The sequence below is a fragment of the Pinus tabuliformis genome, chromosome X (genome assembly GCF_031772625.1).
Source record: "Pinus tabuliformis cultivar Carrire ecotype Pingquan chromosome X, CPIR1, whole genome shotgun sequence".
NCBI lineage: Eukaryota > Viridiplantae > Streptophyta > Pinopsida > Pinales > Pinaceae > Pinus > Pinus tabuliformis.
In genome coordinates, this window is record NC_142308.1 from 393,958,814 (window position 1) to 393,980,832 (window position 22,019).

Here is a 22,019-nt window from a genome sequence, read left to right on the forward strand (position 1 = left end):
TTGGCATTTCTGTAGCCAGTCTACTAAAGAATATCTCTCTTTTGTATTTTCCCATGTGACATGAAAATTGTATTAATGACATTAAATTTACAAATATATCTTCAGGATGGGTGAGGACACCTGTGATTGGCCTCAAGAAGGTACATGCATTATTGTATTGTTTTCATACAGGAAAATTACATGCTGGCGTATAAATGATTTTTAAATTTTAAAATGCTTTTGCTGCTCACATGTTCCTCTAGCTTCTATTAATTTTGAGAGTGGAACTTGAAAACAGACAAGGATTAGGCTTTGGAATGTGTCTAGACACTAAAGTTTGCTTAATTTTGTGTTATTTTGTGTTTCTATGATTCTCTTCATATTCTATGCATGTTGATTTTTAAAGGATTGTAAAGCTGGGACATGTGCTATATTAGGTTATGTAACTCTTTCAAATTACCTTAGAATCTTAACAAGCCGCTAAATAAAAATTTGTCCAGGCAACATGAAGCCTAACAATTTGTTGAGCCCCTTAATTGTATGATTTTGGTCATTTGTTTTGATATTTCCATGGCTAATTATTTTTTCCCAAGAAAATATTGTATTTTCATTTGAGATTGTTGAAATTTGGGGCAGCTTTGGGATGAATTTCCCTAAGAGAAATCCAATTACCCTAAGGAGAAGCCCAGCTACCCCAAAGAGAATGCATCTTGCCCCAAGAGAAATCCAATTACCCTAAGGAGAAGCCCAGCTACCCCAAAGGGAATCCATCTCGCCCCAAGAAAGAATTCAAAATTTGGATAAAGGAAATTAATAAGTTACCAGGATATGGATCCGGATACGGATACGGATACGGATCCGTTGGATTTTTGAAAAGCCAGGATCCGGATACGGCGAGTACAAAAATATATAATAATATTTAATTTTTTTTTAAAAATACATTTGATGTTTAAAATCAAAACCATTCATGAATCACAACATTAGAACTAAAATAATTAGACAATTTATGAATCTGAACACTAAAATGATGCATCTTGCCTCATACAAAGATGATAGTAGTAAAAACAAAATGAATGTTTCATCAATGATCACTTTATTAATATGATAATATAGAGTAGGTGTGTCTACATATCATGAAATGGGTCTACATCATCATCATCTACATATTGCAACTCTACATCATGAATAGACGATCGTGCACTAGGAATGTTAGAAGTTGTTGCAGAAGTAGGAAGTGGTTGTGTAGCATCCTCGAGTAGATTAAGGTGAGTCATGGCATTCAATGTCATGTTCAAGTCAGATATCTCAGGTTCCACATCCCACATCCTATTTGGACCTTTTTTATACTCTGAAGTAGAATGTGATAGAAGGCGAAGGTTGGAATGGACATATACAAGATCCTCAGCCTTCGCTGCTCCCAATCTGTTTCTCTTTACCGAATGGATGAAGCCATATGTACTCCAGTTCCTCTTAGCGGATGAGGAACTGGCAACCTGCGATAACAACCTCGTGGCTAGAGTTGAGAGATAAGTGCTATCTCCACCATGGAAGCCCCACCAAGTAATAGGATCCATATGCCCCTGATCATCCATGGCTATTGGATCTGAAAAGATCCCAGTGGATTGTACAAATGCTCCAAATTCATCACGTACATCCTTTGCAATTCCAACTTCCCTATAGATTTTCCTCAAAGCTGTCTTATATCCCTGTACCACTTCAGAATCTCTATTTGGTGCTGCTCTACCAGGTAAAGACAATATTTTGGAATGGTAATATTTGGGGTGTAGAGCATACGCCAAAAGGTCTAATGGTGTGGTCATTTTGTTCCACCTTTTTGTAACTATGTCTTTCACTTCATTGTAAAATACTTCAAAGGGGTCATGCTCACTTGCCTTGATAATTTCCCGTATTTTCTCCAACATACTATCTATGTTTTCATAGACTTCCCCCAAGCAAGGCATATATGTGTCAAATGCCCTAATCATGGTTAGAATTGGTTCTGTGAACTGCAAAAGGTATTGGACCTTGTCCCACCATGCATCATCAAGAATGATATACTTTATTCTTTGTCCTCTATCAGAAGTTGAAGTCCTCCATGATTCCCAAAGAGGGTCAATGACCATTGCCTGTAATGCTTGTCTGACCTCCAAAAGCCTCTTTATGACTAAAGTGTGGGAAGCAAAACGAGTTTCGGCAACCTACATAAACATATTGAAAAGTAAAATCTTAAATCAGACATAAAATAAATTGAACATTAAAATTGAGAACTCATAATGCATAACATTGATTAAAATTGGAGTACCTTTAGTAGCTCCAACTTTGCAAAACTCCGATATATGGCTTGGGACATTGAGTGATTCGTGATAAACATTTGGATCTCCTTTGATGCTACATATATTTCATTGATCCACTCAATTTCACCAATCTTGGCTAGCATAAGGTTCAATGAATGCACTGCACATGGAGTCCAAAATATGTGATTGTATTGACCCTCCACAATCAGGCCCGCTGCTCTACAAACCTTTGCATTGTCTGTGATAACTTGGACAACATTTTGTGATCCCACACTTTCTATTGCATCAATAAGAATTGTCGAGATGAACGTTGCATCTTTTTCCACTCCACTGCAATCAATGGCCTTCAAAAACATTGCTCCTTGGGGACAAATTGCAATAACATTAATTAAAGGGCGATTTCTTTGGTCTCTCCATCCATCAGAAACGATGGACACTCCTGTTTCTGCCCATGTATCACGGATTGATTGTAATTGTCTATCCACAAATTTTCTTTCTAATGTTAACAAAGTGGTGCGTACCTTTTCATACCTGGGGCTCTTGTATCCTTTTGGTGCTTCATTAACTGCTTTAATCATTTGTTGCCAATAAGGAGAGCGCACCAAATTGAATGCTAGTCCATTTGCATAGATGCAACGAGCAACATGCTCATCTGCAACTTCTCTACCCTGGTTATTGAATGCTGCTTCAAGAGGTCCTAGAGTAGGCCTTTTATTACTTGTGAGAGCTGGTGTAGATGGCAATGACGACTTGGTTGTAGAGGCTTGCACAGGGAGTTTTCCCTTGCTGAATTTCCTATCAGCAGCATCTTGCAAAGATGCATAAAACTTAACTTTTGCAGGACTCAAACCTGTCCCAGGTTGGCCATTTGGACCATTTGGACCATTGCATACTAACACACCTGTGTTAGTTTGCCCAGTAAGATGGGCCTTCACCCTAGTGTATGAGCCATTTCGAATGCTATTGCATTCACTACATCTCCATTTGTACGAACCACCACCAGAGTTTTTGCCAAGAATTTCCACATACTGCCATAAAGGAGATCTTGGATCTTTATTGACATTTATTCCTTCACTAGATTCATGCTGTAATGGTTCCATGTTTATCACACCTGCGTTGATAACCAAATATAAATTAATAAAATTGTCATTCTCAAAACAAAATTCTAAAGTGGTACAGGGCGAAATAAAATTAAAAAAAAATATAAAATTCTAAATTATTATTTTATAATAAATAATTTTAAAATTTAAATTTAAATAAATAACTAATTAAATTATTAATATTATATATATACATAATTTAAAATTTTAAAAACTAATAAACATATAAAATTTAAATATTAATAAAAAAAACAATATACATATTAAATAATTGATATAAATTGTAATTATTAAAATAAAATTATAAACATAAAGTTATAAACATAAAATATCTTTTAATTTTTATTTATAACTTACACATTATATTAATATACTATATAGTTTACGGCCCACGGGCCTACCATATTTAATTTTTATTTATAAAAAAAAAATTTAATATTTAACCCACACTATAACGTATATCATACGTTATAAACCTATAGTGTTATGTGATAACATATATCATATATGATAACGTATATCATATATGTTATAAACATATATATGTTAACGTATATCATATATGTTAAAAAAAATTAAAATAAAACACAAATAAAACCTACCGCATATATGTTATAAACTTATATATGTTAACGTATATCATATATGTTAAAAAAAAATTAAAATAAAACACAAATAAAACCTACCGCGTGCTGCAACCCTGCTCGACTCACGGTGCCCACGACAGCAACGACTGCAACTGTGCTCGACCCACGACACCCGCGCTTGCTCTATTGCTCGACCCACGACGCCCACGGGGAACCTAGTCTGTCGATTCTGCTCGACCCACGACGCTGCACAAAGAACGTTGCACAGCTCGACCCACGACGCCGCACAGATGCCTGCTCTCCCACGACGCTGCCAACCAAACTCGTCCATGCTAAAATCGATTTCACTATCGCCCTTTTATAGAATTCTTTGCAGCTAAACTAGGAGTTAAACGAGCAAAAAATTTCAATTAACTGAGTTATTAACTGTTAACTAAGAATCGAAACCCAACTGAACTGTGACATGAACATTTTGTTAACTGATCGTACGGATCCCACCGTATCCGTACCCGTACCCGTTTCGGATTCGGGGATCCGAGGTTTCACCGCTTGCCCCTAGCGGATCCGGTAACGTAGAGCGAAGGTGATGCCAAAATTTGGTCAAATTGAAGAAATCAAGCACCCAGAAGGAACCTCATACAACTCCCTTTGTAAAACCGACATTTCTTCCACCATTGTAACTCTAAAAACCATTCTTCTCGCTTTATTCATAAGGGATACCATAACAGAGGGTCAATGTCTCAGGAACATTTTACAACTTTATGGTAACGCTACAGGCATAGAGATAAATGAGAATAAGTTTGCAGTTTATCCAGTTAGTTTAGAGGATATTCAGGATTTGGGTATTGGAGGTTGCTTTCCTTTTCAACATTTAAAGACGTCAAAAGGGGTAAAAATATATAGGCTTTACTCTTAAGGTTATTTGCTATGGAAACTCAATATTGGTTGTTGTCTAAAATTGAAAAATATATCTCTAGGCGTGGTATATTAGTTCTAATAAAATTGGTGCTAGAAGCTATTCCAGTATACTAACACACAACTCATATTACCAAAGGTATTCTTGAAAAAATCAGAAAGTTTTGCCTTAATTTTCTGTGGCAAGGGAGCAATGATTGCAAAGGGAGCCATTTGGTTAAGTGGGAGAGGATTGCAACCCCAAAAGCTTTGGGGGATTCGGAGTTGAAGAACATACATTTTTTGGTAAGGCTCTAGCAACAAAATCATTATAGAATGTCATCACAAAAGACAGCCGGTGGAAAAGGATTCTTATACAAAAATACAATGTTATAGGAACCCCCTTGGACTGGATTATAAAGAAAAGGAAGAGTACAATCAATGTATCATTCCCAGTCATATGTTCCTATCTACAATGGAGAGTGAGAATTGGATAACAAGTAGCAGTGGGCGCAAATGCAATAACGAGGTGTGGTGGAGACATAATAATGCCTAATAAAATCATTAAACACTTGTATGTAATTGGCGCATGCACACTTAACTTGATTAACAATCCAGATGATCCATCCCTTTGTTTTCAAAGCTCGAGAAAAGCAACCAACCTTGGTATAGAAGGAAATGTTGATTTGTGGTAGCATCAGATGTGCTCTAGCCATGAAAATTGGTAGAAAGGCTAAGGCACATAAGATCTCCAAAACCCATAAATTGTTTTGGGAAATTCCATCCGACTGGAGAGATATTAAAATAATTAATATTTTTAATGGAGTTCCTAAGTCTAAACTTAGGAAAATTAAAATATTAATGGGTATTACTATAAAACTGAGTGAGAAGGAAAATTAAAATATTAATGGGTATTACTATAAAACTGAGTGAGAAGGTTCTAAATGACGAGGATCAAACCAAATCTAATCTTAGACGTTGATTAGGGACTTAATCTCGGCCGTTGAAGACTCAACAGGAAAAGTATAAGAGAAGGCTTGAGGGTCAGTTGGAGATACACCAGCAGATACTTAGTATCTCAAGGAAAATCAATTCTCAAAGAGAAGGAGATCGATTTCAGAGGGAGAGTTGCAGGGTGGAGGAAGAGGGGGGATTAGCAGCAGTCAGGGAGCTCAGAAGAAGTGACGCAGGGACTCTGAGAGACAGCGCATACCAGAGAGACGCAGGGATGATGCAGAGAGGGACCAAAGTTGCGCAGAGCCACACAGAATGACACAGGGTTGATGCAGTAGAGAAAGGAAGCTCTCCAGGGTGTCAGAAAGTCTCGGAGAAAAGTCTCAGGTGTTTTCTCCCATTGTTTATGTAAATTTCTCTGTAAAAGCGATTGTTGTTGAAGATTAATAAAACCCTCCTCTGTTGCATCGGTTTTCCCGCATTAGGTTTTTCCGGGGACAATTGTCCAAAAATATCTGTGTTGATGTGAGTGATTCTTGTGCATATATTTGTTTCTGTATAATGATGTGATATCTGCAGTAAAATTTATTTTAATATTTACTGAAGGGATTTCATAAATAACTTATTGGGAATAATAAGTAGGTGAATAAATCAGTTGTTGCAGTAATAGAATTTCTGTTTAGAAATTTTCACATGGTATCGGCGCTAAGATTCGGCGACATGAAGCGAAAATCAGTTCTCGGTCAAGAGCATGATGCAGAAGCATCCACTCAAGGAGACTCGTGCAGATTTTCAGAAGAATGCACAAGAGATAGAAATTACGATTATTCTATGTTGGCTTCCAAATTGGAAGAAGAAGTTGCTTGCATAACAAGCTCTACATCCTCAGAGGTTTGGTATATAGATAGTGGAGCTTCCTGGCATATGACAGGAATCCAAGAATGTTTTTCAGCTTATCAGGGAGAAAGAATGAATTTTCATATCACCATGGGAAATAAGGCAAAGTGTACTCCAGTAGGGAAAGGTACTATAGTTTTTCAAACAGAGACATGAGAGCGGTTCCGAGCTACCAAAGTGCTGCATGTGCCAGGACTGGGGATGAACTTACTTTCCATACCTCAACTTCAAAACAAGGGCTATGATGTTTTCTTCATTGAGGAGAAGATATACGTCAAACACCCGAGTTGGAAAAAGAAGGTCCAGATTGGAATCAGAAGTAACAAGTTGTACAGCTTGCAGCTAGAATCACCAATGGCACTGATAGGCAATAATGGAGACAAGGATTTGAATGAACTATGGCACAGAAAGATGGGACATTTGCACCATGGGGCTTTGAGAATTCTCAGAAAAACTGTAACAAGAGTTCCAGATCTTAGTACTGAACGAGACGATGTATGTAGAGGGTGTGCTCTGGGCAAGTATGCCAAAGCAGCGTTTCCAAGAAGTAACAATAGGGCCAAGAGTGTACTAGGATTGATACCCTCAGACATTTGCGGACCGATCTCCACAAAAGCTCTTGGTGGTGCCGAATACTTCGTCACCTTCATAGATGACCATTCCAGGAAGACTTGGATGTACTTTCTGAAAACCAAAGATGAGGTGTTCGGTCGATTCAAAGAGTTCAAGGCTCTAGTGGAGAATCTGACAGGAAAGAAAATAAAAGTGTTGCACTCAGACAATAGTGGAGAGTATGTTGACAAGGCCTTCAACGATTTTTGCGCTAGGGAGGGCATCAAAAGAAAGTGGACAGCTCCCTACAATCCGGAGCAGAATGGAGTAGCAGAAAGGAAGAACATGACTATTGTGGAAGCAACTAGGGCAATGATGTATGATCAGGATATGCCAAAATTCCTATGGGCAAAAGCATGCAGCACAACAGTCTATGTCCATAATAGAACTCCTCATATGGCATTGGGCAAGATTACTCCAGAGAAGGTCTTCACTGGGAACACACCTGAAGTTAGTCATTTCAGGATATATGGGAGTTTAGCATATTGTTGTATACCTGAGGAGAACAGAAGAAGTTAGATCAAACTGCAGAGAAAGGATATCTTGTGGGATATAGAGAGAATGCTAAGGCATATAGAGTCTATCTTCCAGGGAGTAGGAAGGTAGTAGTTCGGCAAGATGTAAAGTTCATGGAGGATAGAGCTTTTAGAAAATCTCAAGAAATGCCTTCCAAGGAGCAGTCAAAAGATGAGTCGTTGGTCAAACCACTTCAACTAGCGACAGCGAGTACCAGAAATTCTCCTTTGGAACAGGAGGGATCACAAGAAGAGGAAGAGCTGACAGATGCACCTACTACCAGAGGAAGAACGAGCCGGGAACTCCGACCAATTCTACGGGATGCAGAAGAATTCATTGGTGCACCCAGGGACAATAAAGGGGAGCGAAGACAGCCAGACAGATACCAGGCCTCAGTAGCTCAGGTTGGGGAACCATCCAGTTTTTAGGAGGTCGTTCAGCATCGAGTATGGGTGGATGCGATGGTGGAGGAATATAGCTCTATAATGGTGAATGATGTCTAGGAAGTGGTGCCTAGGCCTCAGGACAGATCAGTGGTAGGTTTGCGATAGATCTACAAGATCAAATATGTTACAGACGACAATGTGGAGAAATACAAAGCTAGGTTTGTAGCAAAGGGGTATGCTCAGAAAGAAGGAATAGACTACGAAGAAACCTTCACCCCAGTAGCCAGGTATACATCTATTAGAACCGTGCTATCTCTTGCAACATAGATGGGGTGAGAGATTCATCAGATGGATGTCAAGATGGCATTCTTGAACGGGGTAATAAAAGAGGAAGTATACATTGAACAGCTAGAAGGCTTTGAGACACATGAGAAGAAATCTCATGTATGCAGATTAAAGAAAGCCTTGTATGGGCTTAAACAAGCACCTAGAGCATCTAGCCACAAAATTCGACGTGAAGTATTTGGGACATATGCATTATTTCCTAGGGTTGGAAGTTTGACAGCAGAAGGGTGAGATCTTCCTTGGACAAGGGAGATATGCTACATAAATCCTGAAGAGATTCAGGATGCAAGACTGTAGGCCTATGGCTACTCCAATGATCACCAACTAGAAGAAAATTGATGCATCAAAAGATAAAGATGTTGATCCCACCTTGTATAGGTAGCTCATAGGATCCCTGGTGTATCTGGTCAATGCCAGGCCAGAAATTTGTTACATTGTCAACACCCTCAGTCAGTTTATGGTGGAAACTAAGAGGGCGCATTAGGCAGCAACCAAACATGTTCACAGGTATATACAAGGAACAGTTGAGCATGGACTATTGTACAGCAGAGGCAATGACATCAAGCTGAGTGGCTTAACTGACACAGATTGGGCTGGAAGTTCAGTAGATCGGAAAAGTACCACTGGGTGCTGTTCCAGCATTGAATCGTGGATGACTTCCTAGTGCACTAGGAAACAGAAATCCGTAGCTCCGAGCTCAGCTAAAGCAGAATATATGGCTGCTAGCACAGCTTCGTGCAAAGCCATATGGCTTAGAAAATTGCTTGTGAACATATTTAGTAGAAGGATGGATGCAACCAGGATCATGTGTGATAATCAGAGTTGCATCAAGCTCTTTGAGAATCCAGTTTTTCATGATTGGTCGAAGCACATTGATATCAAGTGTCACTTTGTCAGAGACTGTGTCCAACAAGGATCAGTACAGTTGAGCTACACTCCTACAAGATCAAGCCAAATCTAATCTTAGTTGTTGATTAGGGACTTAATCTCGACCATTGATGACTCAACAGGGAAAGTATAAGAGAAGGCTTGAGGGTCAATTGGAGATACACCAGCAGATACTCAGTATCTCAAGGAAAATTGATTCTCAAAGAGAAGGAGATCGATTTCAGAGGGAGAGTTGCAGGGTGGAGGAAGAGGGGCATTAGCAGCAATCAGGGAGCTCAAAAGAAGTGACGCACAAACTCTGAGAGACAGTGCAGATCATAGAGACGCAAGGATGACACAGAGAGGGACCACAGTTGCGCAGAGCCACGCAAAATGACGCATGGCCGACGCAATAGAGAAAGGAAGCTCTCCAAGGTGTCAGAAAGTCTAAGAGAAAAGTCTCAGGTGTTTTCTCCCAGTGTCTATGTAAATTTCTCTATAAAAGCGAGTGTTGCTGAAGATTAATAAAACCCTCCTCTGCTGCACCAGTTTTCCTACATTGGGTTTTTCCGGGGACAATTGTCCAAAAATAACTGTGTTGGTGTGATTGATTCTTGTGCATTTATTTGTTTCTGTACAATGATCTGATATTTGCAGTAGAATTTATTTTAATATTTACTAAAGGGATTTCATAAATATTTTATTGGGAATAATAAGTAGGTGAAATAAAGCAGTTGCTACAATAACAGAATTTCTGTTTAGAAATTTTCACAAGAAATTTGGCCAAAAGGTACCATCACTTTTTAGCGGAACTCAAGAAGGCACGCCTATAATTTAACAATTCCCCAAATGAACTAACCTTAAGCCGTAGATGGAGCAAGGGGAAATTATACCCCTATTGTTGGATACTCAACTCTTTTTGGACCAAAACAAGGGTTGACAGAACTTAGACTAGAAAGTTAAGGCCCCTCTCAAGAGTAAGTTGTTTATGTGGTTCACATTTAACATGGGAAGGCATCCAAAAAAGAAATAAAGAAATTCCAAATATTTTTTTACTTTATAGGTGTAATGGGAAAAATGTTTCACATTTGTTCTTGCATTGTAGTTTATCTTAGAAAGGTTGGGTTGAATTGAAGTTGGGGAGTTTTTGGTATCCAAAACCTTTGGAAATGTGAATCCATAGATACATGTCTAAATGTATGATTTACTAAACAAGATTTAAAGTGCTCCAACGTGTTGATTTGGGGTAGCATCGGATTTGCTCTAGCCATGAAAATTGGTGGAGAGGCTAAAGCACATGAGATCTCCAAGACCCAGAAATGGTTTGGGGAAATTCCACCCGGTTAGAGAGATTAAAATAATTAATATTTTTAATGGGTTCTTAAGTCTAAACTTAGGAAAATAAAAATATTAATGGGTATTAATATAAAACTGGATAAGAATGTTCTAAAAGACATGGATCAAGCCAAATCTAATCTTAGCCATTGATTAGAGATTTAATCTCGGTCGTTGAAGACTCAATAGAAAAAGTATAAGAGAAGGCTTGATATTCAGTTGGAGATACACCAAAATTGATCGGTCAGTTCAATTTTCTAGAGCTGGGTTTGCTGAGAAAATTCGAACAAGTGATCAAAGTTGCAGCGAGGGGCAGCGAGTGCATAGCAGAGAGGCAGAGATAGTGTCGAAGGACCAGTGCAGAGGCAGAAGAGGCTACAAAGAGCCAGCATGAGCCACGCAGGGGTCCAGAGTGATTGCGCAGAGGCTAGGAGGGCCTGCGTGGGTGACGCAGAAGGCCAGAGAGTTAGCGCAGAGCAGCAGAAGGCTGACGCAGAGGGCTTCTGAGTGACGCAGAGGCCAGGAAGGCTGACGCAGAGCTTCAGAGAAGTGTCGAAGAGATTTTCGTGGAGCAAAGTTGCAGAATATCTACTTCCGAAGAGAGGTATTACTGCCAGATAGATTTCTCTGTTGGGTGAGCCAGTTTGGCACCCTAGTCGTACTCAAGAAAGTTGCTTAATAATAAAACCCTCATACCTGCTGCACCAGTTTTCTCGCATTGGGTTTTTCGGGGGACGATTGTCCAAAAATAATGGTGTCCCTTGTGTGTTTGTCTGTTATTTTCAGTTGTTGATCTATAGATGGTTGACACTGCATTTGTGTTTATTTTCAGTATTTATATGGTTAAATAACTTGTTGAGTAATAAACAAGTAGGAGAAATAAACCAGATAATGCAGGAAGAATTTCTAACGTGTTAGACTTAGAAATTTCAAGATGGTATCAGAGCGTTGCAGATCACAGGAGAGTTGAAGGCACCAGCTAAATCAAAAAATTTGCAGCAAAAACAGCTGTCCAATGAGACAGAAGTTGTTCCTAAGCAGAAAGCAGCAGAGGAGTGACGCAGAGGGCCTGCGTCATCATTTCGAGCCAGAGAGAGGGCCAGCGTAGAGGTAGAGCAAGGCAGAAGAGGCTCACGAAGATCCACGTCATCCTACTCAGTTAGGTAGGCTTGAAGCAGTTGGTCAAAGGAGTGAATCAACCTTGCCAAGATTGCGTAGAGCTAAGAGGCTTAGTTTCTTCAACTGGTGGGGTGTTGTTGTTGTCGAAACAAAACAGTACCTAACAGGACAGAGCCAAGGTAGAGGGAGTCGCTGTCTTAAGGGATTTCTAGCCAAGAAATCCAGACCCGAGTTTTGCAGTTGCAAAGAGGATCGGATAGGAGCAGTTCGACAATTGACAGGAGGATTTCCAAGAGGGAAATCCAGACTCAAAGGGAGTCTAGGAGAGAACTTCTAAGAGGGAAGTCGAGGCTCAAAGGGAGTCCCGTAGAAGAGCGGAGATGGCAATGAACGTACTTAGGGATCAGGACAGGTTGGACGGGGCGTCCAACTTTGTCATCTGGAAGGTCAGGATCCTGTCTGTTCTGGATAGACATCGCATCAAGGGCTTCACCTTGAGGACCGTGGCTATCCTAGTCGACCCAATTGATAATGAAAGGTATGAGGATGCAATGGCAAAGGCAAAGTGCATAATCCTTGATGGGGTCAAGGATCATGTGATACCGCATATCGCTGAGAAGAACACGACAAAGGAGATGTGGGATACCTTAACGACATTGTATCAGGGTACTTCCGTGCAGAGGAAGATGTTGTTGGAGAATCAACTGCAGACGTATCAGATGCAGAAGGGGGAGCAAATAGATCTATACCTCAGTAGGTTGCAAGAGATTCGAAACCAACTTACTTCCATAGGGGCCACATCGGATCAGGAGTTCATGGTGAGGATCGCCCTGAATGTAGTCTCTGAGGATTGGAAGACATTTGTCCAAAGCATTTTGGGGCAAAGTTGATCTTCCAGGATATGAAGAGATGTGGGCAGCGCTTTGCCAAGAAGAGATCAGACAGTTGACCAAGGCGGGCAGTAGCAGCAAAGGAGGTCGAATCAAGAAAGAGGAGGAGCAAGATGCGGCTCTGGCATCTACGGGACAGCAGGGGAAGAGGAAGAATAAGGACATCTCCAAGGTAAAGTGCTTCCATTGTGGGGAGTTGGGCCATTATGCAACCCAGTGTCCCAAGAAGAAGAATAAGGGAGAGGCTTCTAACTCCAAGGCAACTCCGACTAAGGCGGAGAAAGAAGTCGAGACGGATAACGACTGTGCCATGAGTGCTCATGCACCTCTAGAGAAGAGGTGGGGTGACATCGAGCTGTAGTCAGGAGGACTACAAAAGATGAGGTGCAGGATCCTTGAGGTACCCAAACTCTTGGATCATATCCGGCTATGAGAACCCCGCATAACAGTAGCAGGATGACGAATGTCAGGTGGAACAAGATGCGGATGGAGCGACAGTGTAGTGCTAGAGTGCAGAGGTATGTAGCAGCACAATGGGGGTTGCCGCAGTGCGAGAGGCACAGAGTTGGTTGCAGCAGTGCAGAAAGGCACAAAAGAGGTTGCATCAGCGCAAGAGGCACAGAGGTGTTTGCAACAGCGCAAAGGCAGCAGAGGAAGCACCAGATAGCAGCAGAGGTAACTTCAACATCAGGGTTCCAGGCTGACAAGGATGTCAGTAGTTGGGTAGATCAGTTACTTCTCGGTAACTGAGTTGCAATGCAGCAGTGGCAGTGGTAGTGCTATGGGCAGCATGATGCAACATGTTGAGAGAGAGCTACAGTGCAGATGCAGTGTTGGGAAGAGAGAACCAGTAGCAGCACGGATGCAGAGGGAGCTACATTACAGAGGTAGCAGTGGCAGTGGCAGAGCAATGGGCAGCAGTACAGGAGGCAGCCGTGCAGAGGATGTTGGGCAGCAGGCCAAGCATCAGCACAGGTATCGATGCTGGATGATCAGGGTGATGTTCAGTGGTGGAGCATTACTAGAGCACATTTCTTGCTAAGAGGGAGTGTCGATTTGAGGTAGCATCGGATGTGCTCTAGCCATGAAAATTGGTGGAGAGGCTAAAGCACATGAGATCTCCAAGACCCAGAAATGGTTTGGGGAAATTCCGCCCGGTTAGAGAGATATTAAAATAATTAATATTTTTAATGGGTTCCTAAGTTTAAACTTGGGAAAAAAAATATTAATGGGTATTAATATAAAATTGAGTGAGAATGTTCTAAAAGACATGGATCAAGCCAAATATAATCTTAGACGTTGATTAGAGATTTAATCTCGGTCGTTGAAGACTCAACAGAAAAAGTATAAGAGGAGGCTTGAGGGTCAGTTGGAGATACACCAAGATTGATCAGTCAGTTCGATTTTCCAGAGTGGGGTTTGCTGAGAAAATTCGAACAAGTGATTAGAGTTGCAGCGAGGGGTAGTGAGTGCAAAGCAGAGAGGCAGAGATAGTGCCGAAGGACCAGTGCAGAGGCAAAAGAGGCTACGAAGAGCCAATAGGAGCCATGCAGGGGGCCAGAGTGACTGCGCAAAGGCTAGCAGTGCCTGTGTGGGTGACGCAAAAGGCCAGAGAGCCAGCGCAGAGTAGTAGAACGCTGACACTGGGGGCTTCTGAGTGATGCAGAGGCTAGGAGGGCTGACATAGAGCTTCAAAGAAGCGTCGAAGAGATTTTCGTGGAGCAGACTTCTTGAATATCTACTTCCGAAGAGAGGTATTATTGCCAGACAGATTTCTCTGTTGGGTGAGCCCGTTTGGCACCCTAGTTGTACTCAAGAAAATTGCTTAATAATAAAACCCTCCTAACGGTTGCATCGGTTTTCCCACATTGGGTTTTTCCGGGAACGATTGTCCAAAAATAATGGTGTCCTTTGTGTGTTTGTCTGTTATTTTCAGTTGTTGATCTGTAAATGGTTGAGACTGCATTTGTGTTTATTTTTAGTATTTATATGGTTAAATAACTTGTTGAGTAATAAACAAGTAGGAGAAATAAACCAAATAATGCAGGAAGAATTTCTAACGTGTTAGACTTAGAAATTTCAACACAAGGCAATCCCATTTCTAGTTATGTGGGGAATATGGACAGCTAGAAATATTATTTTGTTTGAAGAGAGGATGATGCCCACTCTTTAGGCAATTGCCCAGGTTAATGCTTTATTTACATATTACATCATCATTACCAAGGTTAAGCCACAAAGAATTCTTTTCGCAGTATAAGTGGATATGTTATTAGCTTGGGGATTTTTTAATGGGGCTTGTCAAGGCCCAGATTCTATGAGTGGGATTGGCTTTATTTTATATTTTACATAGACACATAGGGTTCACATCAAAGGTAATATAGGAAGAGTAACAAACAATAGAGGGGAATTCAAGACCCCATACTAAATATTAAAATATATTTTAAGTAGATGGATTGATAATTTTGCAGGTCATGGGTGACTCATCCATGGTCATTAATTGGATGAAAAGAGACCTCCATGTACAAAATAATTCTCCCCTTCCTTTTGCACTGCAATTAAAGGCAATATCTAACCATTTTCTTTGGATCAGCCATACTCGTGTTCATACTCATGCAACCAAACACCTCTTTGCTTCGAAAGGACTCCGATAGCGAGCCAACGCCACTATCACCCCCTTGCCATCGTCTATCAGACTTGGACATTCTTGACATCATTAACCTCCAACCCTGGGCTTATTCACTTAGTCTTCTGCATCATCGGGGGCTTTTGATTCAGTTATATACATGTTTTTGAGGTTGCCCTATTGTTGTATCCTTCTTTGCTTCATTTTATCCTAGTTTTAGGTTTGGCATTTTCTATGAGTTGCATTTGCACTCCCACATTGTATTCATACTGGATGTATCCTTCAATCCCATTGACCTAATTTTGTGCTCATTTGTTGGACATTAATAAATTTCTATCATCTTATCTTATCTTATAAGAAGCACAACAAGAGTGCAAATCACAATTGCACATATAGTGATATTATCGCAATTATCGTGATAATATTGTTGAAATCTAACTTGCCAATAATATCACCAAAATGTATCACAATAATTTTTCCTGTTTCAATTTATCATGATAATTTCATATGTATCACAAGACAATCTGAATTCATCACCTTATTACTAAAAAAGACAAGATAAAGTGTTGACTCAGGGTTTTCAACCTCATTTTACAAATTTTGCTAAGAAGGATTCAGCTCTAAGGCAGTGTGACCATTTTCCATCAAGCAAATAAGAGAAAATCTATACATCAACTAAGCGTTTTTGTAGTGGGGGTCTACTCCAATCTACCATATCCATGGGTCTTTTAAAAATAGGTCTTCATTTGCTTTGTTTTTCAAATTTTAGTATAAGGTTTGCAATGTACATTAGATATGCCTCTTCTTGCCTTTTCTTAATGAGAGATTATATACTGATACATCTATGATATTTTAATTACAACATTCTTAGAACTTTTTGCGGATTTGGATTTTGAATTTCCCCATTTTTTTGTATCATATGTCCAAATTTTAAAAATTAATCAGAGCTCTACAAAATGGTAAAGCCATTGGACCAAATGTGGGAGTATGGTGAACCATGTGAAAGTGATAATAGAACAAAGCTAAGTTGCAAGCTATGTGGAATGTAAATGTTTGCAAATCACCTACTTGAGGTACCACATTGCCAAAACCCCAGGGAATGAAGTGCATATTTTCCCTATAGCTACCCCAAACATTGTCCTTATTGCAAAGAAATCAATTCTTGATACTACTAGAACAAGAGAATAGAGTGAGGAATTAACAAATTGCATGGGAATCACAAGTTTCTCAACGACGAGGGAAACCTAGTCCTTGGCCACACCTTCTTAGTGCATTACGATTATCAAATTATCATTATAGTATCTAGATGCCTCATTATGATTATCAAATTATCATTATAGTATCTGGATGCCTGAAACTGGCGATCCACAATAAGAAAATCTGGGCAAAATTATTGAAGGGAATTACCCTTTCTAATCAAGCAATCCGGGCATAACTTGCCTACAAGAAACTCGGCCTCTTGACGCTTCTATGTCACCCTATGTGCTGGACTGCACAGTCACTATGACGTCTAGTTTTTGACTAGTCTCTGATGAAGTCATTATGCCTTTTGCTGCTAAGAAATTCGTCTCTTCGGCCCTCTGGAACCTCCTCCCAACCTCTAGATCTGAGAACTATTTTCTCTCTAACAAATCGAACTACCCTCTCTGAAGCTACTACGCAGAGCTCTGCACTGCCTCACTGGGGTAACTCGGCCCTCTTGCTGCTGCCTCTCCGAATCTAGAAAACTTCCTCCAGATCACTGTCCCTGCCCCTCACTCACTGCTTCGATCGCTGGCTCTCTCCGGCAACTGATTGTTGTTATTCTGGAAATCGATCTACCAAGAAATCAAATTGCTCAAGTGTATTCTCCATCACCACATCCAAATTGCTCAAGTGTATTCTCCATCACCACATCGACCTCCTCTTATAATCCAATGTTGGAGCACCAACGACCAAGATTAAAACATAATCGATGGCTAGGATATCTCTGCATTGATCTGTGTGAGTTTCTGGATCATTCTCATCTTATCTCAATTAATATTGATTAATTAACCATATTCCCTAAGTTTAGACTTAGAAAATATTTAGAAAACGGTTAATAATCTAATTGAGAAACTTCTAGGCGGCATTTCCAGAAACGATTTATGCATTTTGGAGATCTCATGTATTCTAGCCTCGCCACCAAATTTCATGGCTAGAACACATCCGATTCTACAAAAAAAAATGTTCGTTTGATGTTGATGTTGATGTTGATGTTGCTTTAAATGAATAAAAATTTGAAAAAACAAAAATATTATCTTTGTAGTTTCTTAAGTTTACCCATCATTTCTGATATTATCCCTGATATTTCCGATAATTTAAACTTTGGACCCCCATCGATAAAATCGTCGATAACGATGCATGTAACATTGGTGCAAATCAGCTCTCATAGGAAGGACTTCAGCTACCTGAGCTTTATGGCTCTTTGGAAGAAGTACAAAAATGACCATACAACGGTCATCCATCAGTTTGCATTAAATTATTTCTAAACTTCTTTTCAACATGTAATATGACTGTACTACAAACTGTCAAGACTACATTTTGTTTACTTGATAGATAATATACTCGATAGTATGAAGGCTGTGAATTTTTTTGGTTGTACATTGTGAAGAGATTTATCTTTGGTTTTCTGGACTGTGCCTAGAGCACCTAACTATTCTAATTTTGTTTATCTCTGTTAATTTTAGGGCTATATTGTTCTCTGCTATAGATAATTGCAATTTTAAACATTTTCAAACTTATTCACATTACTTTCACCCCATATTATCATAAGCAATTATATAGAGAGAACATTAATATCAACAATGCAGCGGAACATTAGAAGAAAGACATACACAATAGAGACACCAGTATTTTGGTCAAATACCAGGGCAAAACCCCACAAGGGGGGAAACCCATAATCAAATCTTCTTCTTCTTAGATATTCATCAAATGTTCAGCTGAGATACAAAGTACAATAGAAATGAGACACAGGTCTTTCAACATCAATCACATTAGGCCTCTTAGGGCCAATCTCAGAACATACAGGATCCTCATAAGATGGCAGCAGACAAGCCTACCATGGAGGCATTAACAAGACCTCCACAAAACCTCTGATCAATAAATGAAACCATAAGGGCTACCTCCATATCAATGTTTCAAGAGCATAGATCTCTGACTCAAGTAGGAGCACGTGTCACGGTGATATCATTGTCAAGAGCACAAGAATCACTGCAATACATCATACTGAAGATACCACTGCCCTATATCACACTGTCATAAGGGCATTGTCATACATCATGGAAGATATCACTGCCATACATCACTGTCATAAGCACAAGAGTCACTGACATACACAATGACAAGCACAAGTGTAACTGCCATACACAACGACAAAAATGCCCTTTTGTCCACTGAAGATGACCTCTGCAACTCACAGCACTAGGGCACAGCCGCACAAAAAACAAACCTCTTAATCCTTTTGCTGCTCCAAATTGACAAGTCTTAGGGCACTACATTGTAACAAGCCAGCCCTTGTTCATAGTACTAGTGCACATCAAGTAGCCTCTAACAAGCCACCAAACTCACTGTACATAGATTGCTTAACACTGTTGATCAACATTGTTATGAATAATATATAAGAAATAATGTAAATGACAATAATCATAAATAATTATTATTTAATTAGTAATTAGGTTGAAGAGGCATGACTCTCCATGAAGAGACACCTGCTTGGTATATAAGCAAGCCTCTTGTTCTCATTGTAAAATCATTCCTATTCACACATTTAATATAATATTTATATCCTCATGGATATCTTGATATTCCAAGTCTTTTGGAGTAATTAATCTGTAGAAGGAACTTTGTTCGCTTCAAACATTTACTATAACAGACCTCATCTCCTAACAAATTCATCACTCAAAAGTCAATAACATACCTTTTAAGGAAGTCTTGTTTTCAGCCCTCACTTACACTTCAACCTGTGCACACATTATATCTGAAATTTTGGCCCTAGTTAGGGCATTTGTACAGCTGTATGACAGCCCTCCAATTCGGCCTCCAAGCTGCCTCAATATCTGCACAAGCACTTCTCCTCTAGGCCTGATTTCTAGCGCTGTCCTTCTAGGGATCTTGACCCCTAATTATAGGTCTCCTTCAAGGAGGAACAATCTCAAAACTTCATTTGTTTAAGACTCGGTTGTCCTCAGTTTGGATGGCACCAGAATTCATCACACATGACCTCTTCTAGCTGAACAGAACCTAGATCCAAATCCAGCTTCACACACAAGCTTATCCGCCTTTTTCCTCTACCAATTAAGAGTCTCATCCTACCTGCAATACCTCAAAAACTTCGGCCCAATCACACGGGAAGATATTCAGCCAGATCTCAGAGAATTCATCATACTCGCATTTCCAGATCAGTCATACACAGAACCAGACCTTCGCTAGTCTTGCCCAGAACACAAGACAAACATGAATTCTCTCGTCAACATAACTTGGCTACATAAGGACTCAGTCACTTCAGATAGTCTTTTCACAAGAAGAATTGTCCTTCTGATGTGTGTTGAATGATCTCGAAGGCTCCTTTATCTATACTAGACATGGAGGAGCCATGAGGTGAGGCTGAATTGATGAAGAGCCTCGTTTTAATTTGCTCTTGATAATATTTAAATATATTTACCAAATATCTTGATGATTGCTTACCCAAATAAATTTGTCACATCAAATAATAATCAGAGGAAGGCCAAGCTGCCTAAAAATAATAATTCGGGCTTCGCTTGTAAAATTACTGAGCTGCTAAAAACCAACAAGCAAAAGCATGTAAAAATTGCCCAAAAGTGCTTTGGAACACTCACAACGACAAAACCCAAAATATCAAGTGAAAAGCTAGAATAAAAATGACAAGTTTCTACCCTACAACAACCAAGAAAAGCCAAGTTAAATCAACTTTTCTTGGCTGATTTTACTGCTGTTAGGACAACAGCAAGTTAAGGCCTTCAAATTCTAGATTTAAACAATATTAGCTCATGAAATCGAACCAAAGATATGAGAGAATATTTAGAATTTTATATGAGAAAAGAAAGAAATTTGGGATCTTCAAAGGACTTGGAGACACTTGATGCAAGTGGGAATAAAGCTTCTTATGTTCTTGAAGATGAATACTCCAACTGAGGAGCTCCCCATTGTTCAAATCTTGAGGTACCTGTGTGACTTAAAATATTGCCAAGAGATTGGTAATCATAGGTGTTGTTTGCATAATGAAAATGAATAAACATGATAATCAATCGAGAAACACATGTAAATTTCAAGTTCAATAATGCAAACTAACAAGAAGTCAAACAAACAATTGTTTGTCTTCTCCTTTGGAAAACAAGGCCCCTGTTAAGGCCTAGAATATAAACTCAAAGAAATACAATTGAAACTACAACAAGGTTAACTCATGAAATCTCCAAGCAGACCACATAAGTCTTGACACCATAAACCTCCAAAGCTTTCTTTTATTAACCAAAGATAGAACAATTACAGATTAGCATCAATTCCCCATGTTCTCAAGCTTCTATACTAGTTTTAAATGGAGGCAAGAGCTCCAATTTATAATAGAGAGGGTGACGATCCCAATGATGGGTGAAGATTTCAATGAGAGGGCTCGAGTTACAAGTGTAGAACTAGCTGCCAAAAGAGGTCTGCGTGGGCTGCCAAATGTGCAATGCGTAGGTAAGGAGAAGGCAGCGTAGCATCCTCAAGGAGATGCTTATGGCAACCAAGAAGAAAGCGTATACCAAGTGGGGGAGTGAAGTGGGAGTTTCTTGCCACATGCCCCCCTTAACTCACCATCAACTTGACCCCTTACACATGTAACTCGACCTCTAACACAAGTGTGAACTTGACCCCATAGATGTGGTAACTCGGCCCTTTAAAGTGGTAGCTAATTCATGTTTATGGCAACCACCTAGTCCTGAATTAGTGGGTCTTGAATTTGAATCCACTTGTGGCTTAACTCAGCCTTATGTGCTTAGTCACTTGACCTCAAGCGATTGCGAGAACCAATTGACTAAAAACATGTTTTTGGCATGTCTCTAGTTATTTAATATATGATTTTTTGTCTTTTTCTCACTTTTATGAGTAAAAGTGATTTTTCATGAGGGAAAATTGATATTTTGTGCCTCAAAGTGGCTACTAGGATGATGTTGGTAATTTATGGATTAAAAACAAGTACTCACATACCATACAACATTTCCTAGTACCACTTTTTATTTGTTACATTAAAATCAATTAAAATTTCCCATTACGCAGGAAATTTTTAATTATTAAAAAATCCTACTAGAACCTAACGCAATTCCATGAGACTCAAGATAATGCCTAGCATGGTAATATACATTGACCCTATACTTAGAAAACACACCCAACAACCAATTATTAAGACATGCTCTAGCTTTGGAGGATATGAGTGAAAAAACTCAATTAATTTTTTATCACTAAAAATCGAAAATAATTAATTAAGTAAAAAAACACTCTAGTGTGACTCCCTTAGTAACCAAGTCCCCAGGGTCTAAGTCTGTTACATAAGTTCATCGTGCTAGTGTCATTTTTACAATCCCCCATGGGGTACGAAATTTGCAT

The 22,019-nt window shown here is 39.5% G+C and overlaps 2 protein-coding genes across 5 annotated transcripts in view; one reads left to right on the plus strand and one right to left on the minus strand.

The window, feature by feature from the left end:
- The window catches only part of LOC149140189 (serine/threonine-protein kinase EDR1-like), a 499,775-nt gene that overhangs the window by 35,670 nt on the left and 442,086 nt on the right, over nt 1–22,019 (plus strand). For all 4 annotated transcript variants that reach the window (XM_089447023.1, XM_089447024.1, XM_089447025.1 and 1 more), the window contains exon 4: nt 106–140. The gene's annotated coding sequence lies outside the window, so the exon portion shown is untranslated. The remainder of the gene's footprint in view (nt 1–105; nt 141–22,019) is intronic.
- On the minus strand, nt 1,104–3,465 carry LOC149140190 (uncharacterized). Its single transcript, XM_089450917.1, has 2 exons — nt 2,282–3,465; nt 1,104–2,177 (listed from the first exon to the last, which is right to left on the minus strand). Exons 1-2 carry the CDS (start codon nt 3,371–3,373, stop codon nt 1,104–1,106), a joined length of 2,166 nt encoding a protein of 721 aa, XP_089307043.1. The 5' UTR covers nt 3,374–3,465.